Source organism: Notothenia rossii (assembly GCF_949606895.1).
Source record: "Notothenia rossii genome assembly, chromosome: 10".
NCBI classification, from domain to species: Eukaryota; Metazoa; Chordata; class Actinopteri; order Perciformes; family Nototheniidae; genus Notothenia; species Notothenia rossii.
The window spans coordinates 42,660,504-42,682,743 of record NC_136908.1 but is presented as its reverse complement, the minus strand read 5'-3'; the positions used below and the strand labels follow the sequence as shown (position 1 = coordinate 42,682,743).

At 40.4% G+C, this 22,240-nt stretch overlaps 1 protein-coding gene across 1 annotated transcript; it reads left to right on the top strand.

Annotated features, from left to right (window-relative positions):
• The first annotated feature begins 295 nt into the window (after positions 1 to 295).
• LOC307023036 (synapsin-2-like) lies at positions 296 to 14,845 on the top strand. The gene is made up of 7 exons (XM_079656029.1): positions 296 to 453; positions 1,448 to 1,522; positions 1,824 to 1,926; positions 6,700 to 6,831; positions 8,162 to 8,180; positions 8,287 to 8,443; positions 8,526 to 14,845. Coding segments are annotated over exons 1-7 (612 nt in total). The 5' UTR covers positions 296 to 451; the 3' UTR covers positions 8,650 to 14,845.
• Positions 14,846 to 22,240: the final 7,395 nt, after the last annotated feature.

Here is a 22,240-nt window from a genome sequence, read left to right as displayed (position 1 = left end):
CTCATTGTTACATAGTTATCTAAAAAGTTATGGTGAAAATCGCCTTTGGGTTTTATTTAATGGCCGTGTTTTGTGTTCCCATAGCGTCATTTCCCCCTGCCTGTGTGTATAGTGCACAGTGTAATCACTCGCTGGTGTGAGGTGACGTAGTTCAAAGCGGCCCCTGGCAATATTCCCATCCAGGGACCCTCCATCATCCCAGCAGTGCACACGTGTGAAATTCCTGTGGGATTCAAGTGGCCACCACCAGCTATGACGGAAGGTTGTTTAATTAGCCGCTCACTAACAAGGGGGGGGGTCTCTCCCACAGATCAAAGTGGAGACCCCGCAGGACTTCCAGGATATCACCAGTGTTGTGGCTCTGGCAGGGACCTACGCCACCACCGAGCCCTTCGTCCAGTCCAAGTACGACATCCGCATCCAGAAGATCGGAAACAACTACAAGGCCTACATGTAAGAAGTGTCCCCCCCCCTCCCCCATGACTTTATGTAAGCTCAATAACCAGATATTAACGGATACCATTACAGATACCTTAAGCTGCCTATAGCGTGAATACTTTAATTTGTTTAATGATAAACCCCTTCCATAGTTATGCAGACAATGTCTTGTGTGCTGTTAAGTCACACTTACACATTTGCAGTATGTGTCTATTTCAGATTTGAAACTGTAGAAATTTATTTTTCAGCAGTTTCATCACAAATTCAGATCTTTATTCGACCTACTTCTCATATGAATACGATTTTTCATTCACTTTGAACACATTTATTTGACAGTTATGAGGTTGGGTTTCATTACCTTTCTTGGTAGCAAAGTAAAGTAGTAATGCAGCTGGTGCCTGCATGTGAATCAGGCCAGTCTTAAAAATAAAAATAACAGTAAAAAGAGGCAATATGCAGCCATGGCTGATACTGATGTAATGATTTGTGTGTGCTTTCCCTTGTTTTTCATAACTTATCTTTAAACATAAGGTATCCAAAGTGGCTCCCATTATGGACGGCCAACAGGGAAACAAGATTTCTAAATCTTATCACTTACCAAAATTAGGATCATTTATTTTCATAATACTTTTTTGCCAACTAGTCAAAACGGAAGAAAAACCTTGGTTTTATAGAATGACCTCATTCCTAGATTCTCATATGTATAGTATGTACTCATAGTAACATTTCTCCTTCAAACCCACCCACTCATTTGGAAGCACATTCAGCCCCCCTCCACAGTCTGTGGGGGGGGTTTACCTGACCAAAGCAGAGGAGCAGTCTCTCATTTCTCTCTCCCTGGCCTAGCCATGAAAACATGTCTTTAAATGTCTCTGACACAAACATAATGCAGGTTTGTATGGCAATAATTATCCCTGATAAACTAATGATAACCCCATGAGGTCTTGGTAAAGCGGTGCAGGCTAACCGGAGGAGCATTGATTGATTTCTTGATGTTCTTTGAATGCAGGAGAACGTCCATCTCTGGTAACTGGAAGGCGAACACAGGCTCTGCCATGCTGGAACAGATCGCCATGACGGACAGGTGAGCTCCCTCAGAGGTACACAGGCAAAACAATTTCCTGTTTGGAAAATGTACTCCTTTTTTATATTTCAAACCTTTAAAGAGGTCTCTGTTTTTGCTTAATCTCACATTCATCATTTTAACATACTGAGACATCTTTTGTACAAACGATTTAACCATCCTATAAATCCTTTAGTTTTAGTTTAAGTATTATGGTTCAAGTGTATTTGTAACAGTTACTGTAGCTGCCCTTCATGATATCTCCAGACATTATGGGGTGTTTACATGTGGGTGTATCAGTGAGTGGTGTCCCTGTGTTCAGATACCGGCTGTGGGTGGACTCCTGCTCCGAGATGTTCGGAGGTCTAGACATCTGCGCAGTGAAGGCCGTCCACGGGAAGGACGGCAACGACTATATCATCGAGGTCAGTTTGTTTTCAGAATAACCCCTGGTTTCAGTTTAAGATTGCACGGTGTAAAATTACAGCGCTTTCATAAAAACATTTCATGCAGCATTCCGTACATTTGCAACCTTCTTGGCAGTTCACCAGCTCGACCTTCATCTGTGCAGATCTCAGTCAGATCACCTTGGATTCCTTTCCTGCTAATAATATTTGTCATATCATTGTGAAAGTCAACAGGGAAGGGTGTAGCCAGACTTGAAGGCACATGATCATCAGAGCCTTGAAAGAATGCTCAGTTTAGACAAAACACAGGCGGAGAAAGAAAATATCAGTCAGTGACTCAGTTAACACTGCCTGTTTATTAAGAGTACATGTGAAGACTGCTCTCTACGTGCAGTTTGTAGACAAACACTGTAAATGGCTGCTGTATGACCTGACACCACTGGTTTGGTAAGTAGTGACTTCCGGTTTGGGTTGTCCTTCTCCAATGGGATCAACATTGGGTGGTAACACTTCCTGTGTTATGGTCTGCTCCCACTCAGGCCACCTACTGGATCACATCATGTATCATTACAGTGCCTATAGAAATCACCATACCCCTTTGAAAGAGTCACTTTATTTGTCGTACAGCCTGAAATCAAAACCCATTAAAACAAATACTTTTTCCAGCTTTATTTACACATTTTGCCTTACAGCATCAAACTAATGAAAAATAAAAGGCTAAATTAGAATAAAAGGGTTGCAAAAATCATCAGTCCGCTGATGTAATACTTTGTTACAGCCATTAATCTATTTGGATATGTCTCTACTAGCTTTGCACACCTCCATTGGGGTTTGCCCATTCTCCCTTGCAGAATCCCCAAGAAACAGCTGGTTTTATTCTGAAGTCATCAAAATCACTTCACTTGATGTCAGGCAGTTAGCCTGGTGTTTGATCTGGAAATTGCTTGGTTGCACCTGAGCAATTTTATAATGGTAAACTCTAAGGGGCTGATCACTTAACCAAACCAGGTGTTTCACAAATTCATTCACTTTGATGGTGAGGGGTATAATGTGTAAATACAGCTCCAAATAAACTGATTTAATTTATTTTAAATGTCCTGTCTGTAATGTGAGGAAACAGGCCGGTGAGGAACTTCTGGTGTGCCCTTCTTCAGCTGGAGAACATGACATCACAGCTCTCCAAACGCTGGGGGAAGTCAGCACCGAGAGAATGTGCTTCTTTATTTAAACTCAATGTCAGGAACTATGTCCCAGCTCCTCTGAGACGCTGGTCTTAGATTGGCACTGCTTGGATGGAGAAACTGGTGACAGTCACATAACAATGTTCTGTGTCCACAACTCTTCCTCCTCCTCCTCCTCCTCCTCCTCCTCCTCCTCCTCCTCCTCCTCCTCCTCCTCCTCCTCCTCCTTCAGCATGATGGAATTTAATTAACAAGCAAGGAAGAGCTGCCGGTCCATCACAGTGGGAATCTGTTTTCTGTTCCAGACAAAGACATCAGCCATGACACTTCTCTCGAATGAAAAGTAATGAGCTGCTCAGGGGCCCTTCATTAACAGTTTGCTATTAACATGAAGCAGCTCCCTGGCCCTTCAATGGAACATGTTCCCACAGTACAGACATGAGATCCTTCAACACGACACAATATGACGAGTAACATGACAATTGAAAATCAACATGACATGAAATGACATGATGCAACACAACTGATATATAATAATAATAATAATAATAATAATAATAATAATAATAATAATGATAATAATACTAATTCATTACACTTTTTATCTAGTTTTATTACATGGTTTGGTTGAAAACTCAATTCTGTTCGGTCCCTTTGGACATTTCAGAGGTTGTTAATTCTCGATAAGAAACCGTTGCTAAGCAAAATAATGGCCATTGATAAGTAGGATCAAGGGAGAGAAAGGGAAAGAGCGCTGGACGTCATGCCATTATAATGCGTAATAAAAATGCAGATACATTCACTTCAAATAAGCCAACCCATTACCAGGTCTTATGCATTAGTCTGAACAGATTCAAATGAGATTCAACATTAAGAGATTTTATAGCATAACTTACAGTCAAGAAGTCTTTATTATCTAAATGTTTAAGCACACTTAGTTATATGATATACTTACTAAAGTTATTTTAAATATAAATAATACAGTCTCAAAATACTCTAGCACAGGTAAGAGTCCTGCATTTAAAATGCTAATAGTACAAAAGTAATCAGCTCAATTAAATGATGTGTTCATTAAGAACAATGGATCCTTTTGAAATGTTGTATGTATATGCTAGAGCCAATTTCAGATACTTGGTAATATACCACTAGGTAGATAAGTAGTAAAGGGCTGAACCACTTCATATAAACATATTCTCATGACAAAGTTATAAATGTTGTTGAGTAGAAAGTACACGATTACCATGAAGTGGAATAAATGATGCAGCGAGGTACTGTGCAGACAGATCACTGTGCAGCTCAGTAAAAGTGCACAACAACACCTCTATGTACCGCGCTGAGAGGCTAGCTGCTGCAGTCCTCTGCTGGATGACTCTGTGTCCTTATAAATCAGCAGGGTGGATCCCACCGCACGCCCTTTGAAGTGGCTCTGCTCCGTCCCTGTGGTAGTGACTCAACGGGCCAAACACCGGGCCACGCCCCGCCTCACCACCGAAACCTGGCCCAGAGGCTGCTCACAGGGAAGGAAGGGCTGTAAGGGTTCTCTGCTATGGGTAGTGGTTCTGTTTAGAACAGTGTGAACCTTAATCACACACTTTTCCGAAAAATAGCAGGAAGAAAGTAAGAAACCATGGCACATTGAAACACAGTTTGAGATGACTCTGGATTCATGTCTTTCTTGCATGCAGGAAGGGTTTCACTGAAGAAGACCTTCTCATTGATGGTTTGGCTAGCTCTTACCAAAATCTATGTCATCTTTTATTGGACGGAACTTGTATATACTTACCATCGCATAAACACCATATCCCAGCGTGCATTGCGGCTAAACCATCCACTCATTGAGCTGCGGATCTTGCCTATGTCTGTTTCCGGTATCGTTTATCACCGATATATTTTGTTATACACAAATTCCTTCACATTTAAATTTAAATTTACATTAAAGTATTTCGCGGGGCCTTCTAACATGTTTTTAAATATAACTACGGTTGTAGTTGAAGAGTTTGTAAATTAACATGAACCAAAGCTGTCTATTAAAAAATAAATCATTATTATATTAATATTGACAATAACAACCTACCGTCGGGGTAGCACTTGCTTGGCATTTCCGGTTATTCCTCCACTGGCTAACATGGGTAAACAATACCGTGTAACTGTCATGTTTGAAGGGACGAAATCGTGACCTCTTCACGTCTCCCAGCATGGTAAATCGTCACATGTTCACGTCTTGCCGTGATACCGGGTTGCTTCTGACACTATGAGGCTGATAACCACTGATCAAGCTCATTTAACAGGCTGATAACATTCAAACCAGTTGGATTTGATGTTTCCAAACCAGTTGGATGTGAATTGATCTTGAGGGACGAACTCATTGAATTGTTGTCCCTAACAAACAAGAACTTTAAAAGAAAATGGGAATGACTTTCAGAGTGCAGAGTGTTTTGATCCCTGAAGGCGGTCAGAAGCACATGCAGTGTTCTGCTCTGTGAACACTGTGTATACCCGTCTCTGTGTTTACAGCCTGTGGGTGAGGAGCAGCAGCTCCTCCACCCTGGGCCTCTGTGACCCGGCCAGCAGCCCCCCCCCTCTCTGCTGTTTGTTTTGGTCCTGGGGAGGCAGGTCTCTGGAGCCCATGTGCTCTGTGGTTCTGCAGAACACGTGTGTGTGTGTGTGTGTGTGTGTGTGTGTGTGTGTGTGTGTGTGTGTGTGTGTGTGTGTGTGTGTGTGTGTGTGTGTGTGTGTGTGTGTGTGTGTGTGTGTGTGTGTGTGTGTGTGTGTGTGTGTGTGTGTGTGTGTGTGTGTGTGTGTGTGTGTGTGTGTGTGTGTGTGTGAGCTCAAGTGGTGGGATTTTTCTCTTTGAGGCTACTTATTAGTGTATGGCGATGGATGTGGTCTGGGCTTCCAGATCTTACCCCGGGCAATATCATATTTACAGATGGATTTACTTTTCATCTACTGCTCTCGGCTTTACCCATCAGAGGATGGCACAAAGAAACAGTTGTCAGTTTAAGAGGTATGATTTATGTGTTTCAGTATACCATGTAATGTATCTACTGTCAATCAAGCTACACCTCATGTCCAGCTGCACATGCACAGTAAACAATTATAGTTCTCCGTTTACTTTGATACGGTATCCGAGGACTTAAAACAGTTCAAGTTTTTATCCTATTCTACCCTGTTTGTGTCAGTGTTCTGTCCATCTGCATGTTCTCAGACCTCTGATTAAAAGCTGCCCTACAGTGTTTGTTCCATCTCCATTGGAGGATTTAGGAGGACAGATCCAGGACAAGGGGCTTTCTGAGCTGTATTACAGTGCATGGGAACAAACAGAGGAGTCAGTGTCATGCTCAGTGCATCCGGCACTAAATGATATTAAAGGCCAGTGGAGTGTTTCATAGCTTATATTGTCTAACCTCAACAATGGCAAATGACTGTGGGGAGTATTGTTGTGTATCTGATCTGTGTAATATGACTCATCATTGCTGGCAGAACACCACATCTCCAGCAATTCTTCACATAACAGATCTGATGCTGCCCTCTGGTGGACAGTAAGGGAGTTTCAGTTTAACATAGAGAGCATCCAGGACCTTGATTGGCTGTTTTTGTGTGTGTGCAGGTCATGGACAGCTCCATGCCTCTGATTGGTGAGCACGTGGAGGAGGACAGACAGCTGATCACAGAGCTGGTCCTCAACAAGATGGCCGAGTTGCTGCTGGGGGTCTCCACTCCTCAGCCCTCTGCTGTCAAGGTACATCAGAACATAAATCACACCAGCTCACTTCAGCTGAAAGGAAACAGGAAATAAAAAACGCTTTTCAGACCCCTGGATATTTTTATACAGCCCTCATTTCCAGTTGAACTCCCTCCTGCATTCATGGGGCTACCACTGAGGTGTTTTGTATTTCTTAGTATTGTTTAAACATGGCACCGAAAAAGATAGTAAAAAGAAAATAGGTAGCAGGGCCAGAAAAACCCTTACACATGGCTGCAAATGGCAGCTTTATCAGATCAACTACCTGGCATTGCCTTCAGTTACAGAAGACGATCTGTCACAGAAGACCACATAAGAAAATAAATTTGAGATCTGAACAAAAATTCATTTGATCCTAGGTCTGAGATTGAAGGTGGGGTACTGTAGCTAAGTTTGAGAAACCGGCTCGAGATACACTTTTTGTTATATTCCATGGAATGCTCTTAACATCCCGATAGCAATTAATATCTTAAGTGCTTTGACAAAAAATCCATTAAAAAATGTCATCTGTGGAAGCCGTAATACTGTAAAAAGCACGACCAATCATCTGAGCCGGCCCGGCTAAAATAACTGGATGGCCTACCTGCCTGTCAGTCTTCCATCTGTGCACAAACTTATCTCGTGCCCTCATTGGTCATGTGCACGTTCGTGTGTTTTGGAGGAGGGGCTCTGTAAGGAAGTAGCAGATTTCTTCCGGCTGTGTATTTTCAAATTCTAGCGCACTCAAGCTGGTTTCTCCAAAATTACCTACCCCACCTTTAAAGTCAGAATTTTTAAGAACAAATGTTCTAACTGATTTCTCAAAATGTTGACATTGTTCACAGAATTGTGACTTTACTCTCAGAACTCAAAATAAAAGTAATATTTGGTCTGATCTAAAAAGGCCCTAATCCTCTTTCTTAGTAAGTAAAACTGTTAAAGAAAAAAGCTAATCTGGGGTTAGAGTGTTTTTTTACTTATTCAAGTTAAGTACAGCAGTGGAGTGGAGTGTATTTCAATGTGACCACCTGCGGCATTATAATCATTGAAGTGTGTTTCCGGTTTTGAAGTAGCATTCATGTTCACAATGAAAAATATGATTGAACCGCTTATACCTCGCTAATGTTTCTACTTTTACTTAACTGTGACCATATTTTATAATGCTAAAATTGAAAAGGCTACTCACACCAAGAAGTTTAACTCTTCAAGATGTTGTTTTGCATTTGTACATATTGTTTTAAGAGTGTAGTGTTTATGTGAAGCAGAATGACAGGAACATTACCATTAACTAGAACATTTTAACCCGCATCCACTGTACTGATACCCCTATATCATTCTTCATCCACAGACCACTCAGCCCAGACGAGGTAGGAGATGTATCTATTTTGTTTATTACAGCAACAGAGTTCTGTCTACAGCAGTGTTAGTAAAAGTCCAACCAGTCTACATGTAAATATTGTGTTTTCACTGCAGGGGGACAACGATCTGCTTCCGCTTCTCCATCTCAGTCGGCCCAGGGCTCCCCTCAGAGAGCCCGCTCAGCCTCCACCTCCCCCAGCCAGGCCTTCCAGCCCGGGCCCATCCCTGCCGCCTCCGGGCCTGGAGCTCAGAAACAGTCCCCCCAGCTGAAGTACGTCCCTCGCAGCACACCAGCATGATCCATGATAGCAGAAGTATAACATTTAATTGACTGTTTATTTTAACCACTGCAGCAAATCCCAGTCGCTGACCAACACCTTCACAGAGACGTTACGAGGAAGCCTGACCGACGACGAGGCCAAGGCCGAGACCATCCGCAGCCTCCGACAGTCCTTCGCCAGCCTCTTCTCCGACTGAAACCCCCCTAGAAGCTTCCTCTTTCTGTCTGTGGTCAGGTTTGGGAAACAAGCCCGACTGGTTCATCTCTAATGGAGTGTCCCTGCTCCACATAGCTCAGCTTCCTTCTCTCTCCTTCTCAATATTGTGACGTTTAACACCTGGTGCAACCCGCTGTCCTCAGATCAGTCATTCATCTATCACTAGAAAGGCCAACAGGTACTGGGGGGGACCACAAAGGCTAAGAATCCACATCCACCACAGTGCGGAATCAAACTCATGATTATTATGTCTGTTCTATCTCTGCTGTAATGCCAGTTATGAACGTATACAGAAATAGATCAATATAAACATCAGTCCAGTCCTCCTTATACCCATAATCCTTTCTGTTTTCATAGAACAGCACTGATGTGAATGCCTCCTAGGGTTAGGACAGCAGTCAGCTGATGGCTTGTCCTTTCTAGTGGTAAATAATCATAATCTAGCTCATAATGCTTGGTATTTATAGTCGTTATTCTACATTCTGTTTGTCCAACCAGTGAAACTGTTCTTTATTGCGTCATGTTTTATCGGTTTGAATATGTATTTATGAAATGAAATGAGTTCTAACTACTTTAATTGACTCACAGCTTCCACACTGTTTGCGGATGTATACGGCAATATTCTTATCTGAAGCTGTTCCGGTTAACTCATGAAAAACTGAATCCTCACGGTTCACCAGCGTTTTTGAGCATCTTGCAAGCAGCTACATTTCAGAAAACCACGTGCTGTAGACACACATTGGCTTATGTTGTGACTCCACATTACCAAAGTGCTGTTTAAAAAAAAGAAAGAAAATCCCCCATGCACTGGGTCCAGAAAACAGTCCCACAGCGCAGCATCCTTTGAGCTTGTGATTCCAGGAGGTGCAAAACGCTGACCTGCCTTCCAGCCGCCGTCTTCCACCACAGCGCAGACCCCCACCCCAGCTGCTCCTCTTTCTCCAAATGCTTTGTGTAATGTTTTGTGCTTTGTGAATAGCAACGTGGTGTATTTTCTGCAGGGGATTTGGAACATAACTACTGCTGTGTGTTTAATGGCGAACTGTGAGGAGGTGATATTTTGAGACTTTTAATGTGCTTACATTTCCACTGAGACGGAAAATGTTTTAGTTGTGTAACATTCCATCTTATATCTACATTAGCCTTTATTCTCTACATTCGATAATAATTTATCATAATTTTTGTGTTTTTTGTCAAATGGTGTGTATGCATCCAAAGCAGACATCTTCCTCCACCCAGTGTCGCATCAGCATGTAAATGTTCTGTGAATGTCATACTGTATGTAGAATCTAATTCATGTTTTCAGAAACCAACACAAGATAATGATCTCAAGTACTCTATAAAGACAGCAACAGCATGGAAACACTTGATGTTATCTGTGATCATGCAAACCCTACTGTAATTTAGTGCAAATTATAGCAAAATACTATGTATTTATATGGCGTAGGTATCCAAAACAGGAAATTGACCATCTAAAGTATAAGCAGTTTTTAATTGCAGTGTACTTTAACTGCTCTAAAGATGGGATGTGCAAACAATATAGTGTAGACTTGATAGAAAAGGTTTCACCATTTTGATTTAGATTAAAAATAGTACTATAGTACCATCTATACAATATCAATATCCCTCATAATTAGCACTAAATCATGTATTTTACAAGGTATGTGAACTTTTTTCTTCTTCAAGGATGTCATTAGAAAGCCGACGTAAAAAGAAGTACTTCCTTGTTACATCCAAGGTGTAACAGTTTGATGTTTACAGGAGACTGGCGGTATATTTGGCTTTCCATGCAGAGAACAATCACAATCTGATAATGTTTCAATTATTCTGCATGATCTGTGCTACAGACATACTGTATAAGATATGTTTCCCTGAACAATCTATATTGCCTTATATTTTTTGTCTAAATATCCCAAACACAAATAATATCTGTGGGCAGTGTCCAGCAGTTTAAATTGGGTTTTTGTTGATCATTTCAAAGGATAAATATGATAACAGTAATTCAAATGAAATAATGATAATAGTACGTATGACATCAATTCCCTTTGGTTTAGGGTAAATTTCATTGAAATGCATGAAGCTGTTAAAAATATGTAGAGTGATGTGCCTGTGTGTGTGTGTGTGTGTGTGTGTGTGTGTGTGTGTGTGTGTGTGTGTGTGTGTGTGTGTGTGTGTGTGTGTGTGTGTGTGTGTGTGTGTGTGTGTGTGTGTGTGTGTGTGTGTGTGTGTGTGTGTGTGTGTGTGTGTGTGTGTGTGTGTGTGTGTGTGTGTGTGGGTGGGTGGGTGGGTGGGTGGGTGGGTGTGGGTGTATTTGTGGGAGTATGTGTGTTTGTGTGTGTGTAAGTGTGTTAAATTCAAGAAGTAAATTGGCCATAATGATGAATTGAATACTACCACAAAATGAAACGGCCCATTATTGCAATCATTTAGCTCATAATATGTTTTCTGCAGTTTTGATTTCAAGCTATGAAGTGTCACACTAAAGAAAAGCTGTTCTGTTTCCAAGCTTTTATTTGCTGTTTTGTCAGTCTCACTCACATTGAGCTTAAGGGGCATTTGAGTGTTAGCTTAACAAAACACACACTACAGTGATTCTTAGCAACAACTGACAAAGTAATGATAGGGACTGCAGTTTCACTCCTACAACAAGTTGCTTTGGAGGGAAAATAATCTAGTGGAGGGAGCCACAGAATCACAGTTTTTGACCAGGTGACTGACCATCTGCTAAGCCCCACCCTCTTAGAAACCGTTGCTACCTGTCAGCTCCTGCCTTGTATATATGCTGTTTACAATGATAAAAGTAAAAATTGTACACCATTTATATTTATTTATGTATTATGTATGTATTCAGTAAGCCTAAGCTTGTCAATGAAATTACATCTCATGGCTGAATAAGCTAGCTTTAGTTCGATTAGCTCAGAATGCCGTCTCGATCACCACTGTCATTAAACCATTTTAGCGGACAAATTTCCCTATAATCTACCCACTTGCGACAATTCAAGGACTCACTGAATATTAACGTATTAAAGCATACTGAGTTAACGTTGCTAAGCTAAGATTTGCAAACGCTGTTTAGCGGAGGGGCTTAGTAAATGATCGATTAGCCTGCTCACCTTCCAAAAAACGGAAGTGTGAGCTAACCACACTGAATCTGATTCTGCTCGCTTCATTGTGCTTGTGTCCTTTTATTATGACTTTTGCAAACGTTTCATCACCTTTGGCAATGTGTCAAAATGGACCAAATGAGCATTTCATTGTGAGACTACTTGAAGGTTTAAATTATACTGTTATTTTTATTGTAAAGATGCCTACAACTTAGTTGGTAATACAGCAGTGTTATAAGCCATAACCTAACCACAAGGATTTACTATCCCTGCCACGCAATAATGGCTGTGAAGTAACTGATAACTGATGTGTTAACCTGAATCACTGAGTCTCGTAACTCTGAGTCCATTAGGAGGCCTTCCTTGACCCGCAGAGGCAGTAACTGTCTGATTTCAGATTAAAATCAAGAGAAATCACACCACATAGTTTAAATGTGTGCTTCTAGAACTTCTGTCGGATGAAAGAAAACTTTGAAGTCACTTTTCTGAGTTTTGTTGGGTTTAAAAATGCAGTTCAGGATCCAGTAAATGCCATACCCATCTATAGAGTGCCACAGTGACGCGTCCTAAAACCCGGAAGTAAGCTGCGCATGGGTTCCTTCGACAAAAAAGCAATGCAATATCATAAATCTATCGATCATAAATCTATCGATTAGATTTATGATTCGAAAATGATAAAAGTAGGGGAGACATGTGGATATTATCCGGCTAAACAAAACATGATCCGTCTCTTAAATGTGTGTCAACCACAGACCTTATTTCCAGCTATTTTCCAAAATCCTATGGAGAAATTGCATTGGTTTTTTGTCGTAGGAACCCATGCGCAGCTTACTTCCGGGTTTTAGAACGCGTCACTGTGGCACTCTATTGGGTCAGATTCTAATTAATGACTATACGTCTATTTACATTTTCCACATGTTCTATTATATTTATTTATCTGCAGATAAATGTTCTCATTAAAGGTCCCATGTCATGCTTTTCCGGTTATTACCCGTCCCCTTGTGTGTTCTGTCGCTTCTGCATGTAAACGGTCTGCAGAGTCACAAACCCTCCAAGTACACCCTGTAGCGAGTAAAACTCTAACACAGAAAATACCTGTCTATGCTGCCCCAGAACGCCACGTTGGAGATTTCTCTTTTTCCATTGTTTTCTTCCTGGGTACTGTGCCATGCCCATACCCAAATGGACCCATTGGTTCAAATGGACCAATCTGTGGTGCCATTACGTTACATCCGCAGATTGGACCAATCCGTGGACTTCCTCACACACACACACACTCAATCTTTTCTCAGCTGCAGGAGCTCCATCAAGCCGTTTAGGATAGAGAGTGAATAATACACATACTATACAGAGATGCTGAATGAGAAACCAATGTGATTTTGGAACATTGAACAATGTAAATCTATTCTAGTAGACCTCAACAATGGAATTATGATCAGTAGAAATGGCCATGACATGGGACCTTTAAGCCAATACATTTTCACAAGCCTTGTACTTTTTATGTGACTCATTCGAACTGAGATGTAAAGTTGGCTAGTAACTACCTCAAGTTCAGCAGTGCTCAGCAGAAACGGACTAGTAAGTGGTAGTACTGGAAAAGATTTTGTGAAATGAGAACTCTATAGTATGGCTGAAAAAGGGGATTAGAAATAGCTCCGTCAGACTGTAGGTAAACTGTGGTGTAATGTCTGTGACATCAACCTAATGAGGATCTAGACAGCATTCTACCCATTGCACTCATGTGTGTATGAAAATAACTGGACTATAAGAACCCATTTTTTTTTTAAATAAGGGCTATTTAAATGTTCATATAGTGAAGTAAATAAAAAAAGAAATATATCCGCTGATTCGCAGATATTTCTTTGCCAATGTTAATCTTTTAGGAAAGTATTTAAGGGTCTCACTGGCATCACGTGACACAGATAAAATGTCTTGGTTTAGCTAATAAGAAAATTAGCTTAAAGCCTCACATTTTTCTGGGGGCTTTGTGCTCATTGATGCAAAGGGGACAAATATCCCAAAGGTCATTTGTTTGACCACATTAACACGAGCCAGGTTTTATTACATTTCCAAGCAATTAGGATTCACATTTCTTTCTTTTCAGTTTTGTTTAAGTCCAGGTGAAGCTTATGTATTAAAGCTGCCATTTGTAGTCATTATTTTTACCAATTGGGGCCCAGTACACATTTTTGCCCGGGGCTCTCCAGCAGGTTTATCTGGCCCTGGTACTTTCGTCTTTGGTGACATGTGGTACGCATAAGAGGGCCATGTTTAGAAGAAAACTATCCATTCAGAAGATGACATTTATTCAAAATGGGTTTCTTTTCTTATTTTATCTTTTACATGACTGGCAGATTTCCCTGCCTTAACAGCGACCACGCTTCCTCTCTGAAAACTCATACCTTCCTAATTTATCTTTAAAAGGCTGTTTATGTCACAGATGCTGCATCCATTGTCAGTGTGCTCATTTCACCCAAAATCTTTGAGACAGAGTTGCATCACTTCACCCCATCTTTTCATTTCACTCATGATTTCAGTTAAATTCCACGTATAATAGGAGAAAATGCAATACTCTGTTTTAAAATACCTTTCTCGGATAATATATGTTTGAGTCACATGCTAAACTATGTTTTGAACTAATAAACAACCTGAATTGAATATGCAGCAACAGAGACTTTCCATTGAGCTAATTCCGCAAGGATAACCAAGTCCACTTCAAATGTGGCATTTGTAAAGAGATATAATGTCTTTGCTCTGGTTTATTTGCCGATGCTTCAGTCCACCGTGTCCCTTCCTCTCTGGTGAATGATGGGTGGTATTGTTTGGTATTTAAGTGTTTTATTGTCCCGTATATCTGTGTAAATGTGGCATGAAAACCAACCCCTCCTGCCTCAGGTGTGTACATTTGGTCGTCATGTGATTTTAATGTCTGGCTGCATAATTGTGAGACGGGTGAAGCATCTCATATGTTACTGTAATTTATAAGTATAAAGATAATTTTGTTTTCTGTATTTCTGTTATTTTGTCTGAAAATCAAGAATTCTGTTATTAAAGGTAACAACTTTTATTACACCTGTGGTGCATTCCAATTTCTGTCAGTCATCCACAGCGATCCATGAGAGTATTTGAAAGTTTTCTCCTTTTATGGTAATTCTAACAGATGCTCTGGCCCTTTGTCTACTTTTAAAAAGTCCTGTTTGAATCACGCAACTTTCAGAATATGTGGTGAAAATCTCAAAATCCCTTCATCTTGGAAACGAGCGTATTTAATTCCTGCTGGCATGAAGCTTGGGGTGTTAAAAGCAGACTGGCAGCACGAGGCCACGGGGGGAGGAAACCTGCCGCCTTTAGTGTGCTGCCCATTCAATGTCAAGCTTTCAAAGGAGGTGTGTTAGGCACTCATGTAACAGAGGTAATATGAAACATATTCAGACGGAGTATGTCACTGCATGCACAAATTATTACTTTTCAAACAATGGCATCAGCACATAGATATTTCTGAGACTACTTCATGTCTGAATCATGTACCCATACAGTTTAGTTGTTGCACACATTCAAAGAGGCCCTGTCATGCTTTTTGGGGTGTTCCCTTTTCTGTAGTGTGTTGTGCATGTAAATGGTCTGCAAAGGCTAAAATCTCTGTTCCTTCTACAGTTCCCCCCTGCCTGACACACCGCCATTGGACTCCTTTGTTTACTTCTGTAACATAATGACATCACTAGGCAAAGGCCCTGACATACCAAGCAGTCACCAGAAAACTCGCCGACGCCGACTGTTGCGTCGGCGTGTTCTCCTGCGTCTTGGACATGTGTCGCACTGGAACACACCGCAAAGACTTCAGCCGAGCACGTACAAACTGCGCATGGTGTGCATTCCATCTTCACTCTCGTCCATCGAAAACATGTTTCGTGCAGTACTGGAGCTATCAGCCATTGGAGTGTTGCTTGTGGAAGACATTCTCAAGCAACCGTTTCACCTCATGCACTGATTCGCTAGCTGTACAGCCAATCAGAGTGATTTCTTTGTCCGACTGCCTTCAAAAAATGTTGAATCGGCCGTGCGTCGGCCATGAAAGACCAAATAAGGCGTGTCACGGCCGACGGTGCGGGACACAACAAATTGAGTTTGGGCGACAGGGCACGCTTCGTCGTCCGACTAACGAAAACGGCCGATTTCGGCCTGGTGTGTCAGGGCCTTAACACTTGCGATTCTATTGACTAGTGAGTCAACACATTGTATGTGATAGCCTAAAGGGCGAGACACCTCTACGCAGTTGACCAATCACAACCGAGCCGGCCAGCTAACCAATCAGAGCAGATTGGGCTCTGGTTTCAGACAGAGGGTGAAAATAGGTGCTGCAGCACAGGCAGTATGAGAAAAATAAGGAACTTTTTGAACATTAAAGCATGGAGACATGTCACAGTAGAGACACTACATACTAAAATAAGCAGAAAAGGGCCCCTTTAAAGGAGAATCTCTGACCCACTACAACACACTTAGCCCTCCTCACCCTCTGTCCTGTTCTTCACATTTGTTTCCCAATGTGAGTCACGTGTTACATACCAGGAACCCTGGCAGCCTGATGGTAATCTGCTGCCAGAGCCATTTCCAGCATTCTTAAGGTGGAATGTCCAATCTCTCTGTGCCACAGGTCCCTGCTTGCAGCCTGTAAACACTGAGAGTCCATCTCACAACACTGCTGGTTGGAAAATATTTGTTGTGTCTTTACTCCTCACATCAAACCTTGATGTTCTGTTTCAGGTAGAAATCAGAAGTATATATGGTTGTTACACAGTCCTAGAGTGTATTAATCCGACCACAAGGGGGCGTTGTCCTCCAAAACATAACTTTCCTCCCTCACATCCACCCTTACTACTGGCCCTCTGTGACACCATCTGTCTGAGACCCAACTGTTCATCAGGACAGAGTTACCTGGAGAATAACACAAACAAATTCCAACAACAAAATAGTATCAGCAGAGTGCCTTTGTTTACCTTTACAATACAGACTTTAAAGGTCCCATGTCTTGTCCGGCCAGATCCATTCACAGCATGGTACGCAAGTACCATTTTCTTGAAGTGGATTCTAGCAGTTACCGGGAGCCAGTGAAGGGAGCGGAGGAGCGGCGTGGTGTGGGAAAATGTTGGAAGGTTGAAGACCAGACGAGCCGCTGCATTCTGGATGAGCTGCAGAGGTCGGATGGCACATGCAGGTAGACCAGCCAGGAGGGAGTTGCAGTAGTCTAGGCGTGAGATGATGAGAGCCTGGACCAGAAGTTGCGTCGCTTTCTGGGTCAGGAGGGGACGTATCCTCCTGATGTTGTAAAGCATGTATCTGCAGCAGCGGGTTGTGGCAGCGATGTTTGCAGTGAAGGACAGGTTGTTATCTAGGGTCACACCCAGAGTCCTTGCAGTCTGAGTCGGGGAAACAACAGAGGTGCCGATGTTGATTGTTAGGTCAAGAGTGGGACACTCTTTTCCCGGAAGGAAAAGCAGTTCAGTCTTGTCAAGTTTGAGCTTGAGGTGGTGAGCAGACATCCAAAAAAAACAGAAATGTACTGTATTATTTTACAGACCTTTCTTGTTTTTCTATATTAAATGTAAATACCATAAAAATACAGTAAATTACTTTTATTTAAAAATAAATAAAGGTTTTATTCTGTATATTGGTTTGATGAGAAATGATCGTTTTTTTACAGGATAATTCCATTGTTTAATTGTCTTGAATGTTAAATTACATTGAATTCTATGTAAAAACACATAAAATACAAATCATTTTACTGCATGTAAAATGAAGGCAACTTTCTTTTTTTGTTGCAGTAAAACCTTAAATTTAATGTAACAAAATGTAAAAAAACAAAAAATAACTGTATTTTGTATTTTTGTAATCTTATTATAAAACATCTCTAAAATGTTAAATACATGCATACATCTTCACAAAAATTGTAATATATTGCAGAAATACCCAAAAATGATTTTGTGTAAATAAAGTAGTTTTCATAGTATACTAAAATAGTTAACTGTAAAAAAAAAGTGTCAAATAAAAAAAACGTAAAATGTATATAAAAATCTACGGCACTTGAAATGGAATCTAGCCATACAACTGCAGGCAAGACAAGCAGGATTGGAATGAGTCCACAACACTCCTGATTTGTTGATATAAACGTCAAACAAAAAAACCTGCCAATGAGCACTGTCCGCGCCTTTCAATCCAATTTGAAACTTCCACGTCAGTTTGAGCGGGTCTCCTCCTGCTGGAGCTACAGCTGTCTGTATGTCTGCTCGAGAGTTTATGGACTAATATCGGGATAGTTTTACATCTACACGTTAAATATGAGCATCGGGACGTCAACAGAGAACAGAAGACTTGAGATCTGGTGAGTCCTGCAACTTTGGAGTTAAACATGTATTTAGATAATCCTTAGTTTGTGAATGTTTAATTGTGTATTTAAGGTTACGTTTCTTCTTCTAGTTCAGTGAGTTTTGAGTGATGAGACATATACTTAAGGGAATCTGTGGAATCTCAGCTTTCATATGATACGTTTGTGCAGATAGAATGAAGTAAAAAAGATCGCTTTTGCCAGTTATGTGCTAAAGTAGCGTTAGCCCCGTTAGCCGTTAGACTTGTGTTTCGTTTAGTTAAAAATGGTTAATATCGTCAGTTAGCTGAGTTTCTTCCCGTTAAGTGGGTAAGCATCATTAATAGGTTGTTACATTTTAAGAAGTCCTGAGATGCTGTTTCTTGCAAGAAGTCCCACCGGCGGGACAATCGGGCTATACAGGTTAACAAGGTGGCTGCTAACGTTAGCTTACAGCTTATTACAGTGCTGCCGCCACCCTCTCGTCTCCAACGCGGGACGATTACACATAAACGTGCAGCAGGGTGTCACAGTGTTGTCGCCAATCTTATTGTAAAGTTGCACAGCTTTTTTACTGCGGTATCCAGTTTGTTAATGTTCAGTAGCCAACAGCTATCAAAGCATAAACTGCTAACCACTAAGGTTTGGCTAACTTGCTAGTTAGCTCTGCTCTATATATTACAAGCTAACATGACTAGCTAATGTCACACTGTGTGAACTAAAATAGTTGTTGTATTACTACATCATACATGTATAACAGAGTTAAAAATGTGTAGACATAAATATAGTTATAAATTACGATTTATAATGGGTTGTGAATTTTATTTTTATGAGATTGTTTACTTTTGATGTTTTTGAGTTATGTTTCTGGTGGGAACACTTTCCCGTTGCACATCTTTTTCTATTTCCTGTATGTCATTTCCGCTTTCCCCTCACATTGAAGTGAGTAGTGATGGGAATTCCGGTGTCGTTACCAGATGTGTTCGGGGTACCATATGTGTTCGGGGTCCGTCTCTTACCAGTGACGTCACGACGTCACGACGTAATGACGTCACGCATTGTGATTGGCTCTACGGTAATTTACCCACGCTGTCTAGAGTATAGAGGGGTTTTTTGATCATTACATTACATTGTATTTAGCTGACGCTTAAGTGCATTCGACCAACAAGATAAAAACTTGAAGAAATACAATAAAACTTGAAGAAAAACAAAGACGAATGAGGAGAAGAACAAGAGAAATCGAAGGTAAGAAGTATATAACGTAATATGGTAGGTAATATGTAATATGTTCAGTGCCGTTGGTACGTTAGTTCAAAAAGTAACAACGGACTATTTTTCTTAGCGTATGCATGTCAATTGAAATCAATACATACAACTATTTCACATGTACAATATTTTCTTAGCCCTAATACTTAATACTACTTATTTCGTTTTGATTGTTATATTTGATTATATTATATATTATCAATAGATTATATATTATATATCAATATTATATACTTTTCTATATAATAGATTATCAAAAAAAGTATTTATTAAGTAAGGGATAATGTGCAGCAATCACAATCAAGTGCACAATCGAATCCATAAAGACAAAGTAAATCTGTTTACAGTTGTTTCATATGTATGTTGAGAGGTATCCATATATCTCTTCATTTTGCTCTCAAAGTGCACCAGATTGATGCATTTAACTTCAATATTTAAAAAAAATCACTCCAAAGGGAGTGCTTGTTCTTCCTTCTGTCTGTCTGAATCTTTGTATTCTCATGTTCCGATTAACCCAGCCAAATGTTTCTTCTTTTGTGTCTTGATGTGATCTTGAGTCGAGGCTGATCCTCTTGCTGTGGTCCCGCATCCTGGATCCTCTATCCTGAGTCCTGGATTAAGTCTGGACTTCGGGTCGTGGCTGAACCTGTCTCTGCGGTCCTGCCTGGGTCTCGTCGTGCTGCCTCCCTGAAGGCTCCCACAGGATTGTTGACATCTTCGTGGATTCATCCTATTATTATAGACGCATGCATTTCCTAACATTTGGTCTACCTATGTTGCAAATGTATTATCTCCTCGATTTACACACGGCATCTATTGCACGTCTGTCCGTCCTGGGAGAGGGATCCCTCCTCTGTTGCTCTCCCCGAGGTTTCTCCCATTTTTCCCTTTAAACTGTGGGTTTTCTCTTGAAGTTTTTCCTTGTACGATGTGAGGGTCTAAGGACAAAGGGTGTCGTTTTCTTCTCATACTGATATTCTGAACAAACTGCTGTTGTATTAGCTGTAAAATGTCTTTACTGTAGGGTATTTTTTATTATTTGTACAGCACTTTGGCTCGACCAAAAATCGTTTATAAATGTGCTATATAAATAAAACTTGATTTGATTGATTTGATTTGAAAGGGTGTGCGCCAAGGTTCCATATTAGGACCAATAATTTCACCATGTACTGTATGTAAATAATCTCGAATAATCTTTCAAATGCTGCTTTCCATTTTTATGCAGATGATACTGTTATTTATTGTTCATCCTCTTCTATAGAGCAAGTCTTGATTTCCTCCAGTCTGCCTTTGATGTTATTCCATCCCATTTATCTCAACTCAAGTTAGTATTAAATGCAGACAACTCCAAACTCATGATATTCTCAAATCGCAAAAAGTTTACTTATTTTCTCCCCAACATTTGTACTGTTCAAGGGACTGACATTGACATTGAAAGGGTCACTACATACACATATCTAGGTTTTATTATTGATCAGAACTTATCTTTCAAGTCACACACTGAAAATGTTGTTTTAAAATTAGGTTTCTCCTTTCAGACAAAGAAACATTTGATCTCTGCAACGTTTTTACCAGTATTGGATTCTGGTGATCTGCTTTACATGAATGCCTCTGACCAGTGCCTAAAGAGTTTGGATACTGTGTACCATTGTGCATTATGTTTTATTACATATATATATATATATATATATATATATATATATATATATATATATATATATTGTGAGTTTGGAATAAATATGCACTTCATGAAAATTATTAGTTGGTTACTGTTAGTAAAAAAACAGTAAGGTTAATACTGGATGTTTGTTACACTTGGATATGTTTTCTGTAACACTTGTAACATAATTATTCTCCAGTTTATGCATTTGAGTGACTTGCAGTTAATGCTCGACATTCAATTCAAAACCTTTATTTATCCAGGTAAAATCCTATTGAGATAAATGATCTATTTTTCAAGGGAGACCTGCAGCAGTAGGTTCCACATGAAGACATAAAAACATAAACAACAGAACAACAAAAGGACATCATAAAGCAAAAAATACAGGGATTACAATTTACATATCTATCCACATGTACAGGTACCAACAGCATCTGACTGTGGAGCATCCAACCGAGCTTTAAAAACATGTAGTGGTACCAGCTTGGTAATTTTACATTCTTTTTGCAGACTGTTCCAAGTTAGTGGAGCTGCACATCTAAAAGCTTTCTTCCCTAAGACAGTCCTAGCACTTGGCACATTTAAAAAAAAACACAGCATGAGATCTCAGGCAATTAGTACTTTCAATTTGCCGAGAGATCAGGGAGCAGATATAAGATGGTACTTTATCCAACATGGCTTTTCTAAATGAAAATGTACCAGTGACTGAGCCTCAGTACAGTAAGTGATGGCAAAACCGCCTTGGTTTACAGTGTACAGTGATGCGTAAGTGCTTTACAGTTTGTCACAAATCTCAGTGCACTGTGATAGTAAAACCTTATTGTGGTGTAATTATATATCCAAAGCAGTCAGAAGTCAGAAAATCTTTAGTGATGTTTAACCACTCAGAAGACAGCCCATCAAAATGAACACATTGGGACCTTTCAGAGAGGTAGTTCATCTTCTACATATAATAACGGACAAAGTAAAGAATGAAGTGTAGGCTATGTTTAAATGTTCGGAATTTGACCGTGTATGATGGTCCTCTTGAGTTGCCGTACAGCCAATGGCGTACAGCCATTGCTCCGTTTTCATGTTTTTTTAACATGTTTTTCACAAACATTTTCACACGCTAGGAGCATAGGAATAATTCAATTCGGTTCTTCATGATCTGTAGATGTGATTTGCCCCCGAGCACCCCTGG